This window comes from Marmota marmota, unplaced genomic scaffold (genome assembly GCF_001458135.2).
Source record: "Marmota marmota marmota unplaced genomic scaffold, marMar, whole genome shotgun sequence".
NCBI lineage: Eukaryota > Metazoa > Chordata > Mammalia > Rodentia > Sciuridae > Marmota > Marmota marmota.
Genome location: NW_026000153.1, coordinates 9,658,866 through 9,681,727, shown reverse-complemented (window position 1 = coordinate 9,681,727; position 22,862 = coordinate 9,658,866). Strand labels below are relative to the sequence as shown.

The following is a 22,862-nucleotide window of genomic DNA, read 5'->3' as shown; positions in this document are numbered from 1 at the left end:
GGAAGGAGGGAGGGAGGGAGGGATGGAGGGAGGGAGGGAGGCAGAGAGAGAGGGAGGGGGGAAGGAAGGAAGGAAGCAAGCAACCTACCTTGCTTTGTTTTTAGTACAATGATCCCTCTCTTACCTACAGGGTAAGTAGGTAAGAGAGGGATTCCAAAAACCCAGTGAGTGCCTAAAACCTTGCACAGGATAAGCCCTAGGTATATTGTTTTTTCCTATGCACATACCTATGAAAAAGTTTAATTTATAAATTAGGCATAGTAAGAGATTGACAATAAAAACCAATAATAAAATAGAACATTTATAACCATATGCTGTAATAAAAGTTATGTGAATACACATGTTCTCTCTTTCTCTCTCAAGAATCAAGACAAATATTAATATTTTTGGACCATGGTTGACCACAGGTTAAAAAAAAACACAAAAAGTGAAAACCAAGGATAAGGGAGACTACCACATCTGTTTTAACAACACTTCAGCACTTTTCCATACTTCATGAACAAGGGGACTGCAATATCCTTTGCACTGAGCTCTACAAGTTCTGTAGCTGGTTCTGCCCTGCTTCCTCCAGTGGTAGACTGCATCCTCTGTATCTGTTCCGCAAGGCCACCTTGGTAACTGTCACCATTTTCTCCGTTCACCCACCCAACAAATACTGACTGCGCTATGCTCAGGCCTTGTGCCAGGTACTACAGATATAAAAAGCAATAGGGTACTCTTGCTCTGAAGTATATGGGGACAGGAACAAATAACCATGGAAAGGTAGAAATATTCACCTTGCATGAATTTAGTGAGGACTATAAATAATACACATAAAATGTATAAACCAGTTTCAACAACAATTGCTAATAAAAATTGTCATCTGACAATTTTTTTGACCCAATTGGTGAAAAATCTGATTCAACTGACAAAAATTGTGATTTTCAAAATTATATTTAGGACTCTTTTCATTAAAATATGGTGTGCTAGTTAAAAATATGTGCTTTGTTTTTTGTTTTTTTTTTTAACAAAAATTGATTTTTATTTTTATTTTTTTATTTTTTTACAAATTGATTTTTCAACAAGGTAATTAAGTGGTGAAAGGACCATCTTTTCAAGAATGGCAGTGAAATGATTGCGTCTCCATATGGGAAATAGGAGCTTCTGTCGCCAACTCATCATATATAAAATCAACTTGTAATGACTCATTGATGTAAACATGAGATCTAAATCCATAACACTTTTAGAGGCAATCATAATGACATTGCATCAGGCAAGATTTCTTAGCTAGGACAGAAAACACAAATCATAACAGAAAAAAAAATGGTAGATTGAACATGGTTTAAATTAAAACCTTTTTCTCTTCAAAGACACTCAAGGAACCAAAAAGGCTAACCAAAGACAATGAAAAAATATTAACAAAATACCTGTCAGGTACAGAACTTGCATCCAGGATATATAAATTGTTCTTACAACTCCGTAATAAGACAAAAAAAATCCATTTTTTAAAAATAGACAGAAAAGCCAGGCATGGTACATGTCTAAAATTAAAGTTTTTTAGGAGGCTGAGGCAGGAGGAGCCCAGGTTAAAGGCCAGTCTCAGCAACTCAGTGAACCCTTTCTCAAAATAAAAAATAAAAAAGGCTGGGATATATCTCAGTGGTAGAACACTTGCATTGCATGTGTGAGGCCCTGGGTTCAATCTCCAGTACTGGGGGGGAAAAAAAAGAATAAATGGACAAAAAAGGAGACATAAATTGAGAATAAGCACATGAAAGGATGCTCAATAGAATAAGTCAAATGCCAATGAAACTCCCATGAGGTACTACTGCACACTCAAAAGTCTAAAGTTTTTGTTTTAAAATTGACAATATCAAATGTTGGCAACAATGAACACTAGAATTCTCATATCTTGCAGATGGAAATGCAAATTAGTGTAAATAGTATAGCCACTTTGGAAAACTAACAGATTAAAAAAAAAAGTAAAGTTAAACATACATTAACATATGACCCAGCAATATCACTCTAGGGAATTCTTTTTCCAAGAAAAAACATATATGCACAAAAAAATTGAATATGGAATTTCATAGCANGCTTTCCAAGAAATGTCCATACTGCTTTCCAAATTGGCTGCACCAATTTGCAGTCCCACCAGCAATGTACAAGTGTACCCTTTTAAAATATGTGCTTTGGAAGCAAGCAGACCTGGATCCATACTGGTTCTGTTGCCCTCTAGTTTCAGAAAGGAACTTCACTGTCACACCATAATTTTCCCATATATGAAATGGGGATGAAGACAGTACCTTAACTATCTCTGTGACATAATTAAAATAGCACCTGACAAGCACTTAAAAATATATTTTCAGAACTATTATTTTTAGTACCATGTCCTCACATTTAGGTTTAAAATGAATTTGAGGGCTGGGTTGTGGCTCAGTAGTACAGTGCTTGTCTCACACACGTGGGACACTTCAATCCTCAGCACCACATAAATAAATAAAATAAAGGTATAAAAAAGTGAATTTTAAACAAGTTTTCCTTTGAAAGCGTTTACTCTAGTACAAAACACTAAGTTCAAGGGTCCCTAATTTCTAAAATATATATTATTTTTTATAAATCAAAGCATAGAAGAAGTCACTTAGAGAAATTGATCAAATTCTGCTATGTACGTGTATGACTCTGTGACAACAAAGTCCACCTTTATGTACAATTATGTCAGTAAAAATAAAGGATGTTAAGAAAAAGTCACCCAGAATGGCATCTGGTGGTTATATATATCTCTATGTTTCAAAGGATTTAAGATGTTTTTATTTAAATAATCCTTCACTGAAAAATTCAATTATCACCTTCATTTTTCCCCCTTTTAATTCTAAACTGCCCATTCTAGGGTGAGGGCAAAAAAGTTTATAAACTATTATAAAGAACTCTATAAATGAAAAGAACTACTCCTGTCATAGCAAGGCCATCTCAGCTCTCTCTAACCTTTGAAGTGACACTTAAATTTAAGAACACTGAACAGGTTAAAATGGCTGTACTGTTTTCTCTGGAGGAAAAGGAAAGGATTAGCTAAACTGAAGGTTTACTGCCATCATTTAGGCTGTCAAATGACTGTTTCCCTGGCTTCTAAGTGATTGAAGAGCACATAAAAAATAGACTGAATATCACATAAAAATGGACTATATACCTATTTTTAAAATAGCTCTAGAAAAAAATAAAGGTCCTTTTGACACTTTATTATGGCTTAAAGAAAAAAAAGAAGAATTTTGTAAAAAAAAAAAAAAAAAAAAAATCTCAAGGCTCTATTTGATAACTTAGAAAACATGGATAGCCATGTGACATCTTTCCAAAACCAAAATCTTTTCAACAACACTGGCTGTTCCCACTGCAGGCATGTGGTTCCTTACCAATTCTTGCATGTCTTCCTGTAGTGGCAGAAATGCTGCTTCCAGAATAGCAATCTGGTCAGCACTAAGCTTCTGCCACAGCCCGATCAGCAGAATCATCAAATGGGTAGCACTTTTCAGCTTGGTGAATGCCTGGAACAGATTGCCTTGGTTTTCCTCAACAGCATCTGCTAGAGCTATTACCTGTAGAAATTACAAACTTTGGTTAGGGATAATTTCACAATTCTTGAGCCCTCAACAAATTACATTTGGCACAGTTTTGTTTTTCTTTAAAACAACTTGATGAACTTTGTCTTTCACAAGCATAAGCTATGTTGAGTAATAAAAGAGTTATCATTCATCTACTCATTTCCTTCTTTAAAAAAATGTCCAAAGTAATTCCAAATCCATATGGCCAGAAGATGAAAATATCCACAACATCAGCTTAATGCAGACATTGTTCAGTGTCTGCTTCACCATTGATTGACCTTCAATATTTGGTAATACAAGCAACCTCTAAGAAGGTTTATTATAGCCTTTATTACCAGCCATGGATACCAATCAATTAAAATATTCTTTCAAAATAATTGTATTTTCCTTAAAGTTCAAAATAATTTCATTATACCTTTCTTCAGAAAGTAACGATCTTCCCTGATCGTCTTTATATGTTACATAGTGTTAGAATAGCAAATATTTCCCACAATAAAAAAAAAAAAAGAATAGCAAATATTTATTGACTATATCTAAAAGGCAGATAATTTCAAACATTAGGCCGGTTGAATAATGTAGTTTTTAACCCAAATGTCAGGAACAGCCCACAGGGACATGAAAGAAAAAAAAAGTTTAGGGTGTGTTAGCTTTACAATGCCAAATCTACTTAGGATAAAAATTGGCAAGAGTGACTAGAATTTGCTTTTTTTAAAAAATCCTTTTGAATAATTCTGTGGAAAAAAGAACTAAAGCAACAATTGGATGGAACATCCAAGGCTGCCCAATGGTGTTTTATTTTATTTTAATATCGTGGTGAATTCTGTGCTCATTAAAAGTAATGAACTGACTGCCCCAGAGGCTGACAGTCCCCAGAACACAAATAGCAAAGGCCAGTGCAATGAGTACCTTCTATAAGTCCCTGTCAGCTTGAGGGACTAGAGTTCTGATGAGATTCAGAAGTCTGGTGCAGATGAGCCATTTGGTGATATTTCATGGCTTACTGACTCTGGCCCAAAGGGCTTGTTAAAAAGTCATCATTCAAACAAGCAGAGTCTACAGCTGTGTGGTCTCTCAATTCACTGTGGGGAGAGGGGCTATAAAGGGAAAGTCCTCAGAGTGTCTAGGAGACCCTGGAAAAGAGATACAAGATAGGGAGAGAGGGTGCAACTGTAGGCCCTTGCCTGAAAATGCTGGACAGACCAGGATTCTTTGCCACTTAGCGGAGGGCTTACAGGAGTTATAAAAGGTAATCACAGTTCACATTCAGCTCTCCAAGGAGCTATGGAAGTTTGAACCAAGACCAATGCTACAGAAAGTGAATTTCTTATTATGTGCCTAGTATTGTGCTTGCCATTGGCATTCAAAAGAAGTACATGATATCTCAAAGCCCACAAGGATTTTTAATTTTTTAGAAAGAAAACATACATATACAACCAATTAGTGGGAAGAAACATTACTATAATAATGTCCTAATTGTGCAGAACAGAAAGTAAGTGTGAAAGAAGTTAGCAAAGGGATGGATTACTGTGGGCCAGAGTTAATATCCCTGGGGCCTCTTTTACTCAAATGGGCCTTGGAACTCATCCCTTCCTATTACTTCAAGAAGTCCCCTTGAAGAGACGGAGAGAAGCCACTTTCCTTAAACCAAAACACCTGGATTTATATACTTCCCCACCCTCACCATGATTACAACTGACTCCTGTTAAAAATCTAAGTTTATACCTTTTTCTCCCTGTGAATGTTAACAATTAAGCCTCATTGTGGAGCCATAGATGCTGATTGTCAGAACATCCAAATCACTCAAAGATCAAGGTCATAAACACCTACTGACTATCAGGTATATGCAAGAATTTGAGGGAAGCCCTGTAGGGAATTCAATGGTGACAGACCTAATCTGTACCTTCAGAGAGTCCATAGTAAAGAAAGGAAAAGAGGTCAAGGAAGCAAAAATTGACCATATAAGGAAGACACGATAGACTCTAAAGGAGGGTTCCATTAATGTTATGATTATTATTTTAATGATAATCCCTCTAATTAACTGAGCATAGACTGGTGCCTCAAATTTTGCTCTGTGCTATCCAGGTATCAGTGGCTTCAATCCTCATGCTGTCAATGCAACTTAGTTGATACCATGTCTCTTTCACAAATGAGAACTTTGAGATTCAACTAATGTCTGGCATTTGCCTGGTACTGTACACAGGGTATGCAATCTGTGTGCATACTCAGAAGAGGCCCACACTTAGTTTAAGGCTCTACTGTGTGTCTGTCCTGAGATTCTTAAGAATTTTACTTTTGAACCTGTGTTTTATAATTGAAGTCAATGGAACAATGAAGCCCGCACATGAGCAGAAGATAAGTGCATTCCCACGGGAGTAAAATGCTTTTACATTTGCCTTTAAAACTGGCATTAACATATAAAGATTAATGGTAAAGGCCATGCTTATAGTTTAAATTTTTACATTTTTCCTTACATGGAAATATGTTAAATATAAAATTAAAACAAAACAAAACACCACTGGAAGCTGTGAAAGCAAGACCACTAAAGAAAAAAAAGTCTTCTTATTTTAATAGCTGTTTTAATATCTGCCTTTTTAACAAGAACCCTCATTTTCATTTTGCATTGGGATCTGCAAATTAAGTAGTCAGTCTGATAGTACACCTAGTAGATGAAAGAACAGAATTCAAACTTCACAGTTGTCTCGCTCCACAGCCTGCTTGAGATTACTGCTAGCTGAGTATTGAAGATTTAGGAAGGAGAAGGTGAAGGGGGAACCAGTGGCATGCTGAAGCTGGCTCAATCAGCCCTTCCCAGGTCCTGAGAAAAAATCAATTGTTTAATTGGCAGGGATTTTGCAAACCAGTTGTTTAACATAGCCATTGCTAAAAATTAGATTACATAAACTTAAAACTAAATAAATTACATTAAAAACTAAGGTAATAAATAATCAAAACTCATTTCTTACTACTTGATGTAGGCTCCAAGGTTATTTCTGCCTATTATATCTGTACATTGGAAACACTTTGCAATGGTGGGCTACTGCCCATTTCTTTCCAACTCTGCATTCAGAGACCTTACATTGGCAGCTGAAATCAGCCACCCTGTAGGTATTTACAACATGGAAACCAACAAATGTTAAGGAGTCAGGCTTCTTATACTCCCTCTCCTTGCCACAGAGCCTGTTGTTAAATATTTACCAGCACACCACTGAAAAGAGTTACCTGAAATGCATCCTAAAGCACACACATTAGGTAAAAGAGCTTTAAAAAAGAAGGAAACAACTTGAACAAAGCAGAAAAGTGGAGGCTGGTTGCTTGGGGAAGAGTAATCTTTTATGCTGGGAAGGATATTTCACAAAACTAAAAATGTAAGCTGGGTAAGTACCGCAGAGGAACCAGAATGTCAGAGAAAAGAGCAGGCACTGGGGCGGCCACTGAGTACTTTGAGTGTGGGTGCTGCCTGATGGAGTAGCTATCAAATCATAAGAAATATTTGGGGCATTTTGGGGACTTAGGTGAAGCTTTCATGCACGTTCCTGGCTATCGAGAGGAAATTCTCACTAAGTATAACTGCATGTCAGATCATGGACCCACCCAACTTACTAAACACAGCTGCGGTGGAAGAATGACTTCTCAGTGAGACAGCAGCCCAGGCCACAGGATCTTTCCTGAGCAAGACCCAAAATACATCAATCCGGGAGAAGCATCGTCTCTCTCTAAGTTTCCGTCTCATTGGATATATTTCTGTGCCGTTGTGGAAACAGTCCACTATCCCCAAATGGTCACAGAAATTGGAAAGAAATGGGATAAACAATTCCTTATGTAAATTACCCCCAAGGAAAATCTTCCTGACCTACTGGCCAGCATGAAATACTAAACAGATCTCCATGTTCTCAATTTAGTTTTACACGTAACAGCCAAGTTTACTTTGTTCTTCTTGAAAGCCAAATGAATTTAGCAGAATTAACATAGTAAAAAGAGCTGGAAAAACTAGAACCATCAAGATTCAGATCTGGGTGACCAAGGCCTAGAAGATCTCCAGCTCACCTGGAACTGAGAAATGAGGCCAACCAGCTGCTAGGACTTAAATTTGGGGAAGAGTGATTTTTCAAGGCTCATCGCTGGCTAAGCAAGCTGTGTGTTCCCTGGTGTTCAACAGAACTACAGAAAGAAAAGGCTGTAGGAAACAATAAATGCTAACAATTTCAAGCACAATGTGTTGATGGCCTTTGTTTTGCTTTTTCAAATTGAAAGTTTCCAAATAAAATGGAGACCCCAAAGGACATCTCTGTCCAACTGCCATATCAGTTGATGCCAAAGTAATGAGGCAGAGGCCCAGGGAGCTGCTTGCAGGAAAACGCTCAACTCATAAAGTAAGTGTGAAATTAATCCCAAATACTTCCAGCTGCCAAGATAGGCTCTAAAATTGGTTACAGGAAAGCAGCAGCAGCAGCAGCAGCAACAGTGGAGTAGACATGAATCATACTATGTGAACACGACAAGTCCAATTTCTTCACCTAAACTTATTGTCCAATCTGCCTCCAAATCTCATGTGTGTGGCATGCAGAATCCCACTACTTGCTGTGTAGGTATCATTTAATGAAGGCTGACTGTGAGCCAGGCAATGCACTCCGTGAGATCATCATTAGGTCAGATAGCAATTGTTGATCCCCTCTGTCCTCACTTCCAGATGAAGAAAAGGAGCTTAGAGACATCTGAGCACATTGGTCATGGTGATGAACAGGGGCAGAAAAGTGTCAGGATTCCAATCTTGTCTTCTGATTTCCAATTGAGTGGTCCTGCCCCTTCTATACAGATACACAAATGTATACAGGTGGCCCCACAAAATAATGTTATGGATTTTTATATTGATAATCAAACAAAAACACTAAGGAAAAACACTACTCATATTACATTCATCACAGACATAATTTTTCTACCATAGGGCTTTTAACATGGGGTCAATTTGAGCTGGTTGGTTTCTGCCCAAAGTTGCAAAGTCACTATAAAGGAAATGAATTCATAATTTGTAAGGAGGAAAGTTAACATAGTAAGTTTTCTCCTCTTAACAAGAGAAATATTATTATGTTCAATATAGCTCAAAAAAGGGGCTGGGCTCAGTGGTAGAATGCATACCTAGCATGCATGAGGCACTGGGTTCAATACTCAGCATCACATAAAAATAAAAAATAAAGATATTGTGTCCACCTAAAAGTAAAAAATAAATATTAAAAAATAAATATATATATATAACTCAAAAATATGAAGATTTCAGACAAAGCATTTATTTTCTAGATCTGCTTATTTAATGAAGCCACTTTTTAAATGGATGGTTCATTTGTTTTTTTTTTCTAAATTTCACATTATAATGTTTCAAATGGTCTGAGAAAATTGACATTCTATAATTGTCAACATCATTTGAGGATCTCAAAGGACCAGTCACTGTGCAAAAACTTTTTTACCAAGATTATCCCATTTAAATCTCAAAAAAGGCTGAGTACTGTAATGCACACCTATAATCCCAGCTATTGAGGTGGCTGAGGCAGGCAGATGGCAAGCCAGCCTGGGCAACTCAGGGAGACACTGTACCAAAACAACAAATTTTAAAAAGCCTGGAGATGTAGTTCAGTGATAAAATGTCCCTGGGCTCAATCCCTAGTACTGCAAAAACTAAAAAAATAAAAATTTTAAAATCTAATGAGGTAAATACTATTATTGCTCCCATTTTAAAAATAAGAGAATTACTGAAAGGGTAAAATGTTAAGTGGCAGGGCCAGAACTCATAGTCAAGCAATCTGACCCAAGAAATGTCACCATATAACACTGCCTACATTAATTATCTGCCCACACATTGGGCTCACCCTAGGCAATATGTGGAACAAATTCTATCAGGAGCTTCCCAATGGGAGGTTTCAGTTTTGCTGACCTTCCAATACCCCAGATGAATTAATATAGATTTATTATAATAAAAGGCCAGCTTGGATAAATAAGTTAAGAAAATGGATGAGTTTATACAACCCCTAGGGAAGAATGCAATAGACTGTGCTGGAACAGACAATGGTCTGGGAGCCAAGAAGATGGGACTTTGCTACTAAGCAGCTCTACATCAGTTTTCAGTTTACTTCCCTTTCTTGGGCTTTAGTTTCATCATCTTGAAAATGTGGGAAATTTATCTCTAATATTCAACATGATATAAATATCTAATGNTAACATGAATAAAGGTTAAGAGCAACATTATTTATAATGCCAAAAGGTAGAAACAAATGTCCACCAACTGATGAATGGATAAACAGAATGTGGCATGTCCACATGACATAATGGAATATTATTCAGTCATAGAAAGAAATGAATTATTTACACATTCTCTTATATGGATGAATCTTGAAAACACTGTACTAAGTAAGAGAAACTTATCACAAAGTACCAGACACTATATAATTCCATTTGTTACCAAAAAATAGAGATAATATCTTGCATCCTATCAGGTCATAATGGAATGAAACTAGAAATCAATGATAAAATAAAAACCAGAAAGAACTCCTTAACACCTGGAGGCTAAATAATATGCAACTGAATGGCAAATGGATAGCAGAAGAAATCAGGAATTATATACAAAAAAAAAAAAAAATACTTAGAGGGCTGGGATGTAGCTCAATGGCAAAATGTCTGCCTTGTATTTGCAAAGCCCTGGGTTCAACCCCCCTCCCCCAGTTCCAAAAAATATTAAAAAAATCCCACCCCAAAAAATTGAGAATAGTGATAAAACATCAAAATCTCTGGGACACTCTGAAGGCACTGCTAAGAAGAAAGTTCATTGCATTGAGCTTATTCATTAAAAGAATAGAAAGTCAACAAATAAATAAGCTAACATTACATCTCAAAGACCTAGAAAAAGAAGAACAAATCAACACCAAAAGCAGTAGAAGATATGAAATAATTAAAATCAGAGCTGAAATCAATGAAATTGAAACAAAAGAAACAATCCAAAAAAATTAACAAAAGTTGGTTCTTTGAAAAAAATCAATAAAATTGATAAACCCTTAGCTAACAAAGAGAAAGAGAGAAAACTCAAATTACTAAAATTCATGATGAAAAAAGGAAATATCACAATTGACACTACTGAAATACAGATGATAATCAGAATGTATTTTGAAAATCTCTAATAAAATAGAAAATCTTGAAGACATTGACAAATTTCTAGAAATATATGACTTATCCAAACTAAATCAGGAGGACATACACAATTGCAACAGATCAACTTCAAGCTATGAAGTTGAAGATGCCATCAGAATCCTACCAACAAAGAAAAGCCCAGGACCAGATGGATTCTCAGCTAAGTTTTACCAAACCTTCAAAGAAGAAGTAACACCAAACATCCTCAAATTGTTCCATGAAATAGAAAAGGAGAGAACCTTTCCAAACTCATTCTATGAAGCTAGTCAAAACCAGACAAAGACACATCAAGGAAAGAAAACTTCAGACCAATATCCCCGATGAACATAGATGTAAAAATTCTTAATAAAATACTGGAAATTGCATACAAAAACATATTTAAAAGATAGTGCACAATGATGCACTATGCACATGAAGTAGAGTTCATCCCAGGATGCAAGGCTGGTTTACAAATCAATAAACATAATTCATCACATCAACAGACTTAAAGAAACACAGGATTATCTCAATAGATGCAGAAAAAGTATTTGACAAAATACAGCATCCATTCATGTTCAAAACACTAGAAAAACCAGGGATAGTAGGAACATATCTCAACATTATAAAAGCTATATATGTTAAACCCAAGGCCAACATCATTCTAAACAGAAAAATTGAAAGCATTCCCTCTAAAAACTAGAATAAGACAGGGGTGCCCTCTTTTATCATTTCTATTTAACACAGTCCTTGAAACTCTAGCCAGATCAATTAGACAGGAGAAAGAAATTAAAGGGATATAAATAGGAAAAGAAGAACTCAAATTATCCCTATTTGCTGATGACATGATTCTATGTTTAGAAGACCCAAAAAACTCCACCAGAACTCATAAAGAATTCAGCAAAGTAGCAGGATATAAAATTAACACCCATAAATCAAATGCATTCCTATACATCAGTGATGAATCAACTGAAAGAGAAATTAGGAAAACTATCCCATTCACAATAGCCTCAAAAAAATAAAATATTTGGGAATCAATCTAAAAAAAGAGGTAAAAGACCTCTACAGTGAAAACTACAGAACACTAAAGAAAGAAATTGAAGAAGACCTTAGAAGATGAAAAGATCTCCAATGTTCTTGATAGGCAAAATTAATATTGTCAAAATGGCCATATTACCAAAAGTGCTATACAGATTTAACACAATTCCTATTAATGTTCCAATTATGTTCTTCATAAAAATTAAAAAAAACATTCATGAAATTCATTTGGAATAATAAGAAGCCCAGAATAGCCAAAGCAATCCTCAGCAAGAAAGGTGAAGCAAAGGCAACAATACCAGACCTTAAATCATACTACAGAGACATTCTAACAAAAACAACATGGTATTGGCACCAAAACAGATAAATAGACTAACTGTCCAGAATAGAAGACACAGACACAAACCCACATAAATACAGTTATCTCATATTACACAAAGACACCATAAACATACATTGGAGAAAAGATAACCTCTTCAACAAATGGTTCTGGGACAAGTGGAAATCCATATATAATAAAGTGAAATTAGACCCCTATCTCTCACTGTGCACAAAACTCAACTCAAAGTGGATCAAGGACCTGGGCATTTGACCAGAGGCCCTGCACTACTAGAAGAAAAAGTAGACCCAAATGTCCATCATGTTGGCTTAGGAACTGAATTCCTCAGACTCCTAAAGCACAAGAAGTAAAATCAAGAATCAAGAAATGGGATGGTATCAAGCTAAAAAGCTTCTTCACAGCAAACAATGAAGAACATGAAGAGAAAACCTACAGAATGGGAGAAAATCTTTGCCACCTACACCTCAGCTAGAGCATTAATCTCCAGTATATGTTAAAAACTCAAACAACAAAAACAAAATAATCCAAACAATAAATGGGCAAAGGAACTCAACAGATACTTCACAGAAGAATAAATACGAATGGTCAACAAGTATATGAAAAAACGTTCAACAACACTAGCAATTAGAGAAATGCAAATTAAAACTACACTGAGATTTCATCTCACTCCAGTCAGAATGGCAATTATCAAAGAATACAAGTAACAATAAATGTTGGGAAGGATGTGGGGGAAAAGTACACTCATGTATTGCTAGTAAGACTGCAAATTGGTGAAACCCCTCTGGAAAACAGGAAGGAGATTCCTCAGAAAACTTGGAATGGAACCATCATTTGACCCAGTTATCCCACTCCTCAGTTTATACCCAAAGGACTTAAAATCAGCATACTGTGCTCACCTAGCATGCGTGAGGCACTGGGTTCTATTCTCAGCACCACATTAAAAAATAAAGATATTGTGTCTACCTAAAACTAAAAAATAAATTTAAAAAAATCAGCATACCATAGTTACACAGCCACATCAATGTTCACAGTAGCTCAATTCACAGTAGCTAAATTATGTATCCAACCTAGGTGCCCTTCAATAGATGAATGAATGAAGAAAATGTGGTACATATACACAATGGAATGTTACTCAGCCATAAAGAAGAATGAAATTATGCCATTTGCCAGTAAATGGATGGAACTAGAGACTATCATGATTAGTGAAATAAGACAATTCCAAAAAAACCAAAGGTCAAATGTTCTCTCTAACATGAAGATGTTGGCTCATAATAGGTGGGGTGGAGGGGCAGATTCACTGGATTGAACAGGGAGGAATGGGGGGAAGGGGGGTTGGAAATGGGAAAGACAGTAGAATGAATCAGACATAACTTCCCTATGTTTATATATGAATACATAACCAGTCTAACTCCACGTCATGCACAACCACAAGAATGGGAAGTTATACTCCATGTATGTATGATATGTTAAAATACATTCTACTGTCATGTGTAACTAAAAAGAACAAATAAAATATAAATTTATAAAAAATTCCATTTTTACAAAATGCTGTAAACACAGAAAATAGATTAGTAGCTGCTTAGGGTTGAGGTAGGGATGGATAGAAGGGAGCAGGTAGGAACAGCTAATGGGCATGGGGTCTTTTTTAGGGAGTATGAGGTGCTCCAAAATTAAACTGTGGTAATGATGGCATGACTCTCTGGCTACAACAAAAATTCTTGAATATACTTTATGTGTGTGGCACTGGTGATTGAAAGCACCATCTAGGAAAGTGCTCTACTGTTCACCTATATTCCCAACTCTTTTGTTTGTTTGTTTTGTTTTGTTTTGAGACCAGGTCTCACTAAGTTGCTATGACTGGCCTCAAACTTGTTATCCTTCTACCTCAGTCTCCTGAGTAGCTGAAATTAGAGACATGCATCATTACATATGAAGAATTATACACTTTAAACGGATGGATTGCACCCAATATAAATTGTATCTTAATAAAGCTATTAAAATGAGAGAAATAAAAAATAATTTTAAGGGCTGGTGTTTAGCTCAGTGGTAGACAGCCTGCCTAGCATGCATGAGGTACCACATTTGATCACCAGGTTTGAGAATCTAAAAAAAAAAAAAAAAAAAAAGGAAAAAGGAAAAAGTACTTTGAAAGCACTATTGACATAAGACAGATAAATTAATACAAATAAGGCACCTTTACTTATGCAACAATTTTGATGTGTTAACAGCTTTACCATACTGCATCTAGAGCTTAATGGCATTCTGGATGACTGAATAATCATATGACTTTGGAATCAATCAGGTTTAAGTCTGAATACTGGCAATGCTACTTACTAGCTATTGGACCTTTGGCTAGTTAGTTTACCTCCCTCAGATCTAGTTTTCTCACCTATAAAATAATAATTAATAAAAGATTGTTAACATCCCTTTTATTCATTTATAACTTGTTTGGCTCCTGATTATTTCTTAGTACTCCCCCTAATAGTTTACAACTCATTTCAAATTAGTTATACCAGATAAATACTGCTGTTTATTAAATTAATAATGGCATCCAAAAAGGAGGACCTTTTATTGGTACTTGAGGCACACTGCCAAGTACTCTCTCAAAGTGAGGCAGAACAGCAATCACCCCCTTGTTTCATTACCCTCCCTCTATGATGGCTCAACGGGATACTGCTCATTTTGTAGATAATTCAAAGCAAAAAATCATGAGACTCCATATCAAATATATTACTGAAAGCCCTGTGAGTTACACATTTGAATTCCCTTATTGTCCTCCTTTAGCATTTCTTTTCAAACATGCACACACAGACACACAACTTTGCCTGGTATGACTTGTTCTCTAAAAGTCCTCTGATGCTTGTTATTCAGGGAGGTATGCATTGTTTGATTTTCTTTTATATCTTATTGAAAATGCTTAAAAAATTGGCACACCATGAAAACTAAAGGGAAAATAAAACTCACATTCAAAAATCTCAGAAAATTCCAGTGTAAAAAGAACAACTGATAAGCTCCTAACATGCTCACAATTTTCCAGTATCAGGAATACAGTGGGTGTCCCATAAGTGCTGGATGAACTGATAAACTTCAATGACACCCCCCACCAAAAAAAAAAAATCCAGCACAATTAGAAACCATAATACCAAAATGCCTCTTAAATCCTATACTCCCTGTCAGGCTACCAGTTTGAATGGAACTCAAGTAATGTCACCTAGAAACAATGGACCTACCTCAATACAGCTGTCATCTACTTAAAAAAGAAAAGAAAAAAAGAAACTGCTCCATTTCACCCTTAGCCATAGCTGCCTAACACCAAGGTACAGACAGCTCTAATGACTGTTGAAAAGAATTTATTCTTCAGATGGCAGCTCTCTTGTTAGCAAGATACATTTTCAGTCTAGGAGAAATTTGGAAGCTGGCAGAAAATAGGACATACTTCCCTCTCAACAGTGCTATTTGCAATGGCATTTGCTACAGACTCCAACCAAAGAGCTTGTAATAAGGAACAAGAAAAAGTTTACCAGGTCTAAACTTTTACTTTGGCTGAAAAGATCCAATTTGTATACAAAAGAATTGTTCTTTTCCAAAAGAAAAATGAAATGCAAGTTAAAAAGGAAAAGAGAAAAGGCATGGAGATGGTTTAAATGCCAGACTAGCACATTGGAAGTGTTGGGTAGCAAGTGTATAACTAATTTACTAACCATGTGTACTCATTACCTGCAGGTGAATTTTCAGCTAAATAAAAGAGAACAATGGAGTTTTTATTTTGAAGGCATAGCAAGAATCTAATTCTTAGCTATTTTTGCTACTATGTTAATTTATCAAAACAGGATTTGAGGACTGAATTATATTCTACTGCACCTAAAATGAAGAGAAAACCTAAAAATCCCCTTTACCATGTGTTTTGCTTAAAATTTTAAATGAAAACTTAGATTAGAATACATTTTTAACCATGGTACTTGTCTGAGTATCTAATAAAATAACAGGAAAAATGTATACATTCAGGAAAAAGTTCAGTCACACAAATTATGTCTTCATAGAAAGAGACATACTCATTGGTTAAACCACCTGATGCTTCAGAATACCAAGGTATGATCACTGTGACTCTTAGAAGTCATGATGGTTTTCCTGATCCAGGAGTAGAATTTTCCCTGACATCAATCTACACTTGCCAAATGCCTTCAGTAGTCACATAAAACTGGTCTTAGAAAAACAAATTATTCCTGAGAAATTTCCTTATACTGTGTACTATAGAACACTTTTTTCTTTTTCAATATTCTGCCCAGAAGAGTATAAAAGGTAGGCAGTGCTAGGATATAGACTTTGGCTGAGGCTTTTAAAATTTATACCATTGATACATAAAAATGTTAAATGAGAGAGACAATAAATCATTTACAAGTGACATAGAGACAAATTTTGCTATTTCTGCAAAGCTTATTCACCAAATAGACACGTAACTTAATCAGCTGAAAGGAAACTAACTCCAATGCTTGGCTAATATAAAGCTAAAAATACAACTGATCTCAAGTCTGATTACTATTTTTACCTTTTTTCCCCTCTGGCTGACCAAATTTTTACCCCTTTCCATAAAATTATCTACCTATAGCCAAGTGAGACCCAAATTTTAAAAATAATAATTAATGGAATCAAGTTGTAAAAAGAAGAATGAATGTTCTCTGGACCATGGTTACTCATTGAGCAGATTGCTATTAAAGTTGGAATCCATGGTTGGCAATGTCAGAGCTCATTTTACAAGCTCTGGAGAATGCCACAGTTATCACTCTCCAAAAACAACATCCACAGGTCTGATCTGAATAGTTTCTAAGTTTAGAATGTTTCAGGCCACATTCTTACATGCAGACATGTTGGTAATTATGTAGCCACCCACACAGCCTTGAGTGCCATCTCCAATGAAGGCAAATGATAGGCAGTTGGCTGGGTATCCTTAGTGTATTCTTTTACCTAAGGTCACAGATCAATTAGGGCATGATCAATTAGGGCATACTGATGATGATACACCAAAGTGGCAAAAAAAGGGAGCCTAGAGACCCCAACAATATTGGTGATATTATGCATTATTTCCTCAATTTCAGTTTCACAGGTGAAAGTGACATTTTCAAAAAGTGAAACTGCTGTTTTTTTTTTCTATGAATCTTCTTTTAAGACATCCATTTTTCTGGAGGGTCTATTTCTCTTGAAAACTTGTGGTTTTATGTTTCTGCTTTTTTTAGGTAGAAGATACAGCTGTATCCCTACTACCTGTTAGTACTTTGGCTAGACATGCTACAGTAGGCCTACATGGCTAGAACACATGGAAATAATATAAAAGGCAACCAGTGGAGCTGCCTGGTTTCACATGGAGTGAAACTAGGGCAAACTGTGGTACTTCTATGATCACTGACTATTGGGAAGAGGCTTTGCTGAACATACATGGTGCCTGATTTCTACAGTACTTTAAACTCCTCCAGGTCTTTTATTTGCTGAACCCATCCACAGCCTGTGCTTCACAGCAGGCATTCAATGCATATTTGTTAAAAATTAAATTAAAAATTCTGATGACTCAGTAGCACCAGAGTATCCATTAAGATGGTCATTTACAGGATACTGCTTGGTAAAGGGAAGTCCATCCCTACATTCCAGATGAACAGGACCAGGACCTACTATCTTTGAGAAGTTTTTATAGACAATGTTTTCTATTAGGCTTACCATAGATTGTAAATAACCGGGCTCTACATTCATACCTTTGACATTTACATTGCATTACAATAGATTCCTAAATTCATTCGGTTAAGTCTGTAATTTAACTTTAAAATTCATCACCATAGACAGAGTCCCATGATATGAGCATGTAAGTCAGTTTAAGCTACATTTAAGGGCAGGGTTTCTTGGTTTGCTCATTAATGACATTTAGGGCCAGATGATTCCTTGTTGTGGGGGCTGACAGGTACTATAGAAAGTTTAACAGCATACTAGACTCCTATATTAATGCATCCCACACCATTAGTTAGCATTATTGTTGTTAATTATTCTTTGTCTAAACACCCAACCAACACATGACCACAAATGTTTCCAGACATGGTCAAACATCCCCCTGGAGGAAAAAATCACCCTGTTGAGATCCACTGGTCTGAAGTCAGTGAATTCATGCTCAAAACAGCTATCCTTCTCATCACAAACAAAGCCCACAAACCAGAAGGGGCTATCACAAGCACTTGCATTTAGGCTATGGGTATCCCAAGCAACACTGGAGAATTTTAATTACCATAATAAATGTCAGAAATTAGTTTTGATTGGTGAAATCAGAAGTTTGATGACTGGCATTATAGATATTAGAAACAAGTTAAATATCAAAATCAGTGTTATTCAAGACATGTAGATAGACTCAGTCTTTTTATACTCCTGCTCTCCTTTGCATGAACAGGATATATGAATCCAGCAAGACATTGATGAGCTAGGTCCGAGGCTTTAGCCTGTGTCCTGCCTTTAGAGAAGCAGATTTCTAGGTATTTGATGCCCAATATGAGGAAAAAGAATCTTGCCCTGGATTACTATACAATCTGCCTCAAGTGAACCTTTCCAGAAAGGTGGTGGTAGTCTAGTATGCAAAAGACAGCACTCAGTCTTTCATATAGGCTGTACAGATTATTCTGTGTTCATAAAAGTTTATTTAGTAAAAATCTTGATGTATGACAAAATTTGACATGAAACTTCCCTTCATTATAACCAAGGAGAGAGGCAGTGGAGAAACAGCTTATTCTCATCCATCTCAAGTTTTGGGATAGCTATCTTTACTTACAGAAAAGAATTTAAGAGTTGTGCATAACCAAATTGGAAAAGGTAGTGTACAACATCGGGTCTGTGCTAAGTGATGGGGAGACATGTGATTTAGGAACTGCCTGTGAAGAACCAACAGCCTGAACAAGAAAAACACATGTATTAAAAAGAAAAAAACAGCTGCTACTTACTGCATGTCTGCTATGTGCCAGGGAGTCTTGTGAGTGTTGTGTATATTATTCTTAAATAATTTAATAACCCTCTAGGTAATTATTATTTTTGAATGATGAAGAAACCAAGATTCAGAGAAGTTAAGCAACTTGGTCAAAATCATATAGCAGGATCAAGATTCAAACCAGGTCTATCTAAAACCCACAAAGCAGAAACATTTCCCACCATACTATGCTGCATCCTTAGACACATACACAAACACACACACACACACACACACACACACAGAGAGAGAGAGAGAGAGAGAGAAACACCCCTACCTACCTACTTATATACATAAACTGGATGAAAAATGCTATACAAATGACTGGTAGATTGAGTTGATATGAGAAAATCTTAAAATGTTTTTCCCACCAACTGACCTCTTGAGGATGACGGGATCTGATTCCTTTGTTTGTCAATCTTTTTTTTTTTAATAATTTTTTTAAAGAGAGAGTGAGAGAGGGAGAGAGAGAGAGAGAAAGAATTTTAATATTTATTTTTTAGTTATCGGTGGACACAACATCTTTGTATGTGGTGCTGAGGATCGAACCCGGGCCGCATTCATGCCAGGCAAGCACGCTACCGCTTGAGCCACATCCTAGCCCTGTTTGTCAATCTTAAATAAACATATATTTGAAGGCTTTAATGACTATGGTTAAGAAAGGCATGAGTTCTGACCATTACTCTTTGCTTTCCATCTACATCTATATTATCTGCAAGGTCCTGTAGTCATTTGAGCTTGTAATCCCTGAAGTAATCATAAATTTCAAACATAAAAAACTATACAGGTATGGAAAAGCAGAGATCTACCTCATCACCAGTGATTAAAACAAATATAGACTCTGTGGGATTGACCCTAACAGAGAGACCCTTAACTTCTTTCAGCATCAGTTTTATCCTCTGTAAAAGAGGTGTTTGACATGAAGATTAAATGAGATACAACATAAAATAAGATTATCACAGTGCTTAGCACACAATAAGCTTCAATGAAAGTTGGCATTATTGTTATTAATTATTTCCTGTCTAAACACCCAACCAACACATTATTTAATAAAACAAAGCAGAAATAGCATACACCTGAAGATGATAATATCCCCTTTTGCCTTTACATCTCTAGTTTACCAAATTCCAATAATTTTAGTATCTCTTCATGAGACTGATTTTCACAAAGGTATATACATTGCTTACCAAAGAATATGGCATAATCTCCACACCTCACTCTCTCAAAGCACCTTGTATGTTTCCTTTTATTATATCCATCACATTTAGAATTACTTAATACTTTCAAACTCTGTAAGGACAATATTGTGAAAGATTATGCAGGTCACTGGGGACTGCTCACCACAAAACATCCAAGATGTCAGAAATCCATTGTGAAGGAATTTGAGAATGATAAACTGAACACAGTCACATCTCAGTTTACCAGTTTACAAGGTATTTAGATATTTCTCCCCTTTTATAACAGCTACTGTCAGAACAGAGAATGGGAAGGTCTTGGTCATCAATACTACTTTGATAAGTTATTAAACATCCAAAGTTCCCTTCTACTTACTGGAGAAAACTTAGCCAATTTTAGCAACAAAAAACTTAGCATCAGATTCACTTAAAAAGTTTAAAAAGCCAAAATTCTAGACTGGTCTTCTATGGGTTGAACCTTCTCTAATTAAATTTCTTTCAAGAAGAAAACTCTTACTTATATTCACCAAAAAAGTTTTTCATAAAATTTTAGCCCAGGTTTTCTCAAAAGCTGTCATTATAGAAATTCCAAGTGGTAATTTTGATCTTAAGAAGTTCATACTGAATGTTATTGGGTGTTTCAGACACATACCTGTTATCAATCACTGCTAATGTTCTACTAAAATACAAGCAAACCATTCCTTAATAGAAACTATTTCTAGCAATTTGTTGAATTCTTCTACTCTAGAGAAAAATAAACTCTAAAATTAATGAGACTAGGGGAAATGAGTTTGGCAATCATAGAATCAAACTTCTAGGGCTAGATCATAAGATATCTACATCACACATTGTCTCCATTCCCTGGATTATACATTCTTCGAAATAAGGACAGTTCCTTATTTATAGCAAATAACACTATTCAATACATTCATCTGAATTCAACTGACTAAATTTGAAAATACCTTCAGAATCACCTCATCCAAGTCCCATTTTTAATGTAAAACACAAAAAGTTCTAAGATACAGAAAGATTTGATCACAGGAGTTTAGTGCTGAATCCATGTCTAATCCCTCATAACCATGTCCTCCTCTAAGGATTTTACCTATGCAGACTTATTTCGTATTTACAACAATTTTATGAATCATGTAGCTAAAGAATCTAAAGCCCCCAATTTTTGAGGAAAGAATGCAAAATGCCAAGGTCCAAGAGAAGGTTAAAAGGGAAAACTTCAGGCCTAAACTTTTGTTCTTGTGGCACAAAGAATTTAAAATATGCTACGCATTACCACAAGGCATGAGCTAGGAAGGCAGAAGTGAGCCCACTCCAAGTATGCAGAGCAGATGGCCCAGAAGAAAAGGGAAACATAGATGTGGCCTAAAAAGAGATTGCTATGAGGTGGCACAGTGTAGGTGTCTGGAGACAGGAGAGGAACTTGCAACTGGTAGTGGCAGGTGTCTCCACAAAATTGGATCCTGGTCTGGCTTTGATTTTCCATTTTCTCCAAAACTTATTAATTAACTATCTTCACTATCAGTTTTATAATTTGCCAAACTGATTTCATATATTGTTTCAAATCATCTCTGACACCGCGATTATTTTTCCCATGATCACTAGGCTGTGATATTGAGATATCATGTTGAAATGTTATCTGTTGGGAAAAGTATAAACGGCAGCCATACCCCAGAGAAAAAACCCCAACATGGCGCCTAAGCACCTCTTCTTCCTACCTTCTTCTTTTCTGCAGTGGCATGAAAAGTTCCCGCCCGTGTGAACTCTCCCACCAGCGCCAATTTCAAATCTCGCTGGCGGGGAACCTTAACCCCAATGAGAACTAATTCCTGGGCTCCGGAGCTGATATCTGAAAGAACTTGCCAATAAATGGGTTGCCTGCCATTTATCTAAGCCCTACCATCTCCCCCTTAGTTCTATATAAGCACACAGCTTTTTGCAATAAACTTGGAATTCTCCCGGCGAAGTGTCTTTGCGTGGGGAATTCTTTCATTCTGGTGCCCCGTGTGAGGATACGGGTGAGCTCTTTCCAACAAGAGCCCCGTCCCCCGCTCCGCCGAGACACTCCGCCCTGGTCCGCTCTTTTCAGACGCTGGCTTCCTGCACTCACCACTGATCAGACCTAGGTAAGCCTCCCCTGACCCCGGCTCGCCAACTCCCTTCGGGCTACCGCTGGGTTTGTGACCATGATCGTCCGGCACACTCCAGACGCCCGGTAGGGGGGTGGAATTCCTCCCACTAAGACCTTTACTGGTCGCAGTGGACCCTCTGGTGATCCATTTCCCTTTGGGGCGTGAGGCTTCTGAGTTTACACGAGAGGCTCTGTGGTTTTTCCTCCTCCGCTGCTGCTGCCGCTGCCAGCTAGAGTTGCTGTTTCCTGCGGGGCTGCTGTGTCTGGCTGAAGCTGCCTTTCTGCTCGCGGAAAACTGAACTCCCAGCCTGGAACTGCGTTCTGCCGGAGCCGGAGTTCTGTTTTCATTACTGACTTCTTCCGCTGCGGTCGAAAACTTTCCTGACGTCAGGTTGCCCGTGGCTCCGACCCCATTGGGTCTCACAGATCGCACTTCACTGGTGACGACCAGGTAGTGCCCTCT

At 36.7% G+C, this 22,862-nt stretch overlaps 1 protein-coding gene across 1 annotated transcript in view; it reads right to left on the bottom strand.

Moving 5' to 3' along the window:
• Positions 1 to 22,862, bottom strand: part of Bbs9 (Bardet-Biedl syndrome 9) — a 487,047-nt gene that overhangs the window by 108,215 nt on the left and 355,970 nt on the right. Inside the window, exon 21 of the mRNA XM_048786306.1 lies at positions 3,384 to 3,566. Coding sequence (XP_048642263.1) covers positions 3,384 to 3,566 — 183 coding nt within the window. The remainder of the gene's footprint in view (positions 1 to 3,383; positions 3,567 to 22,862) is intronic.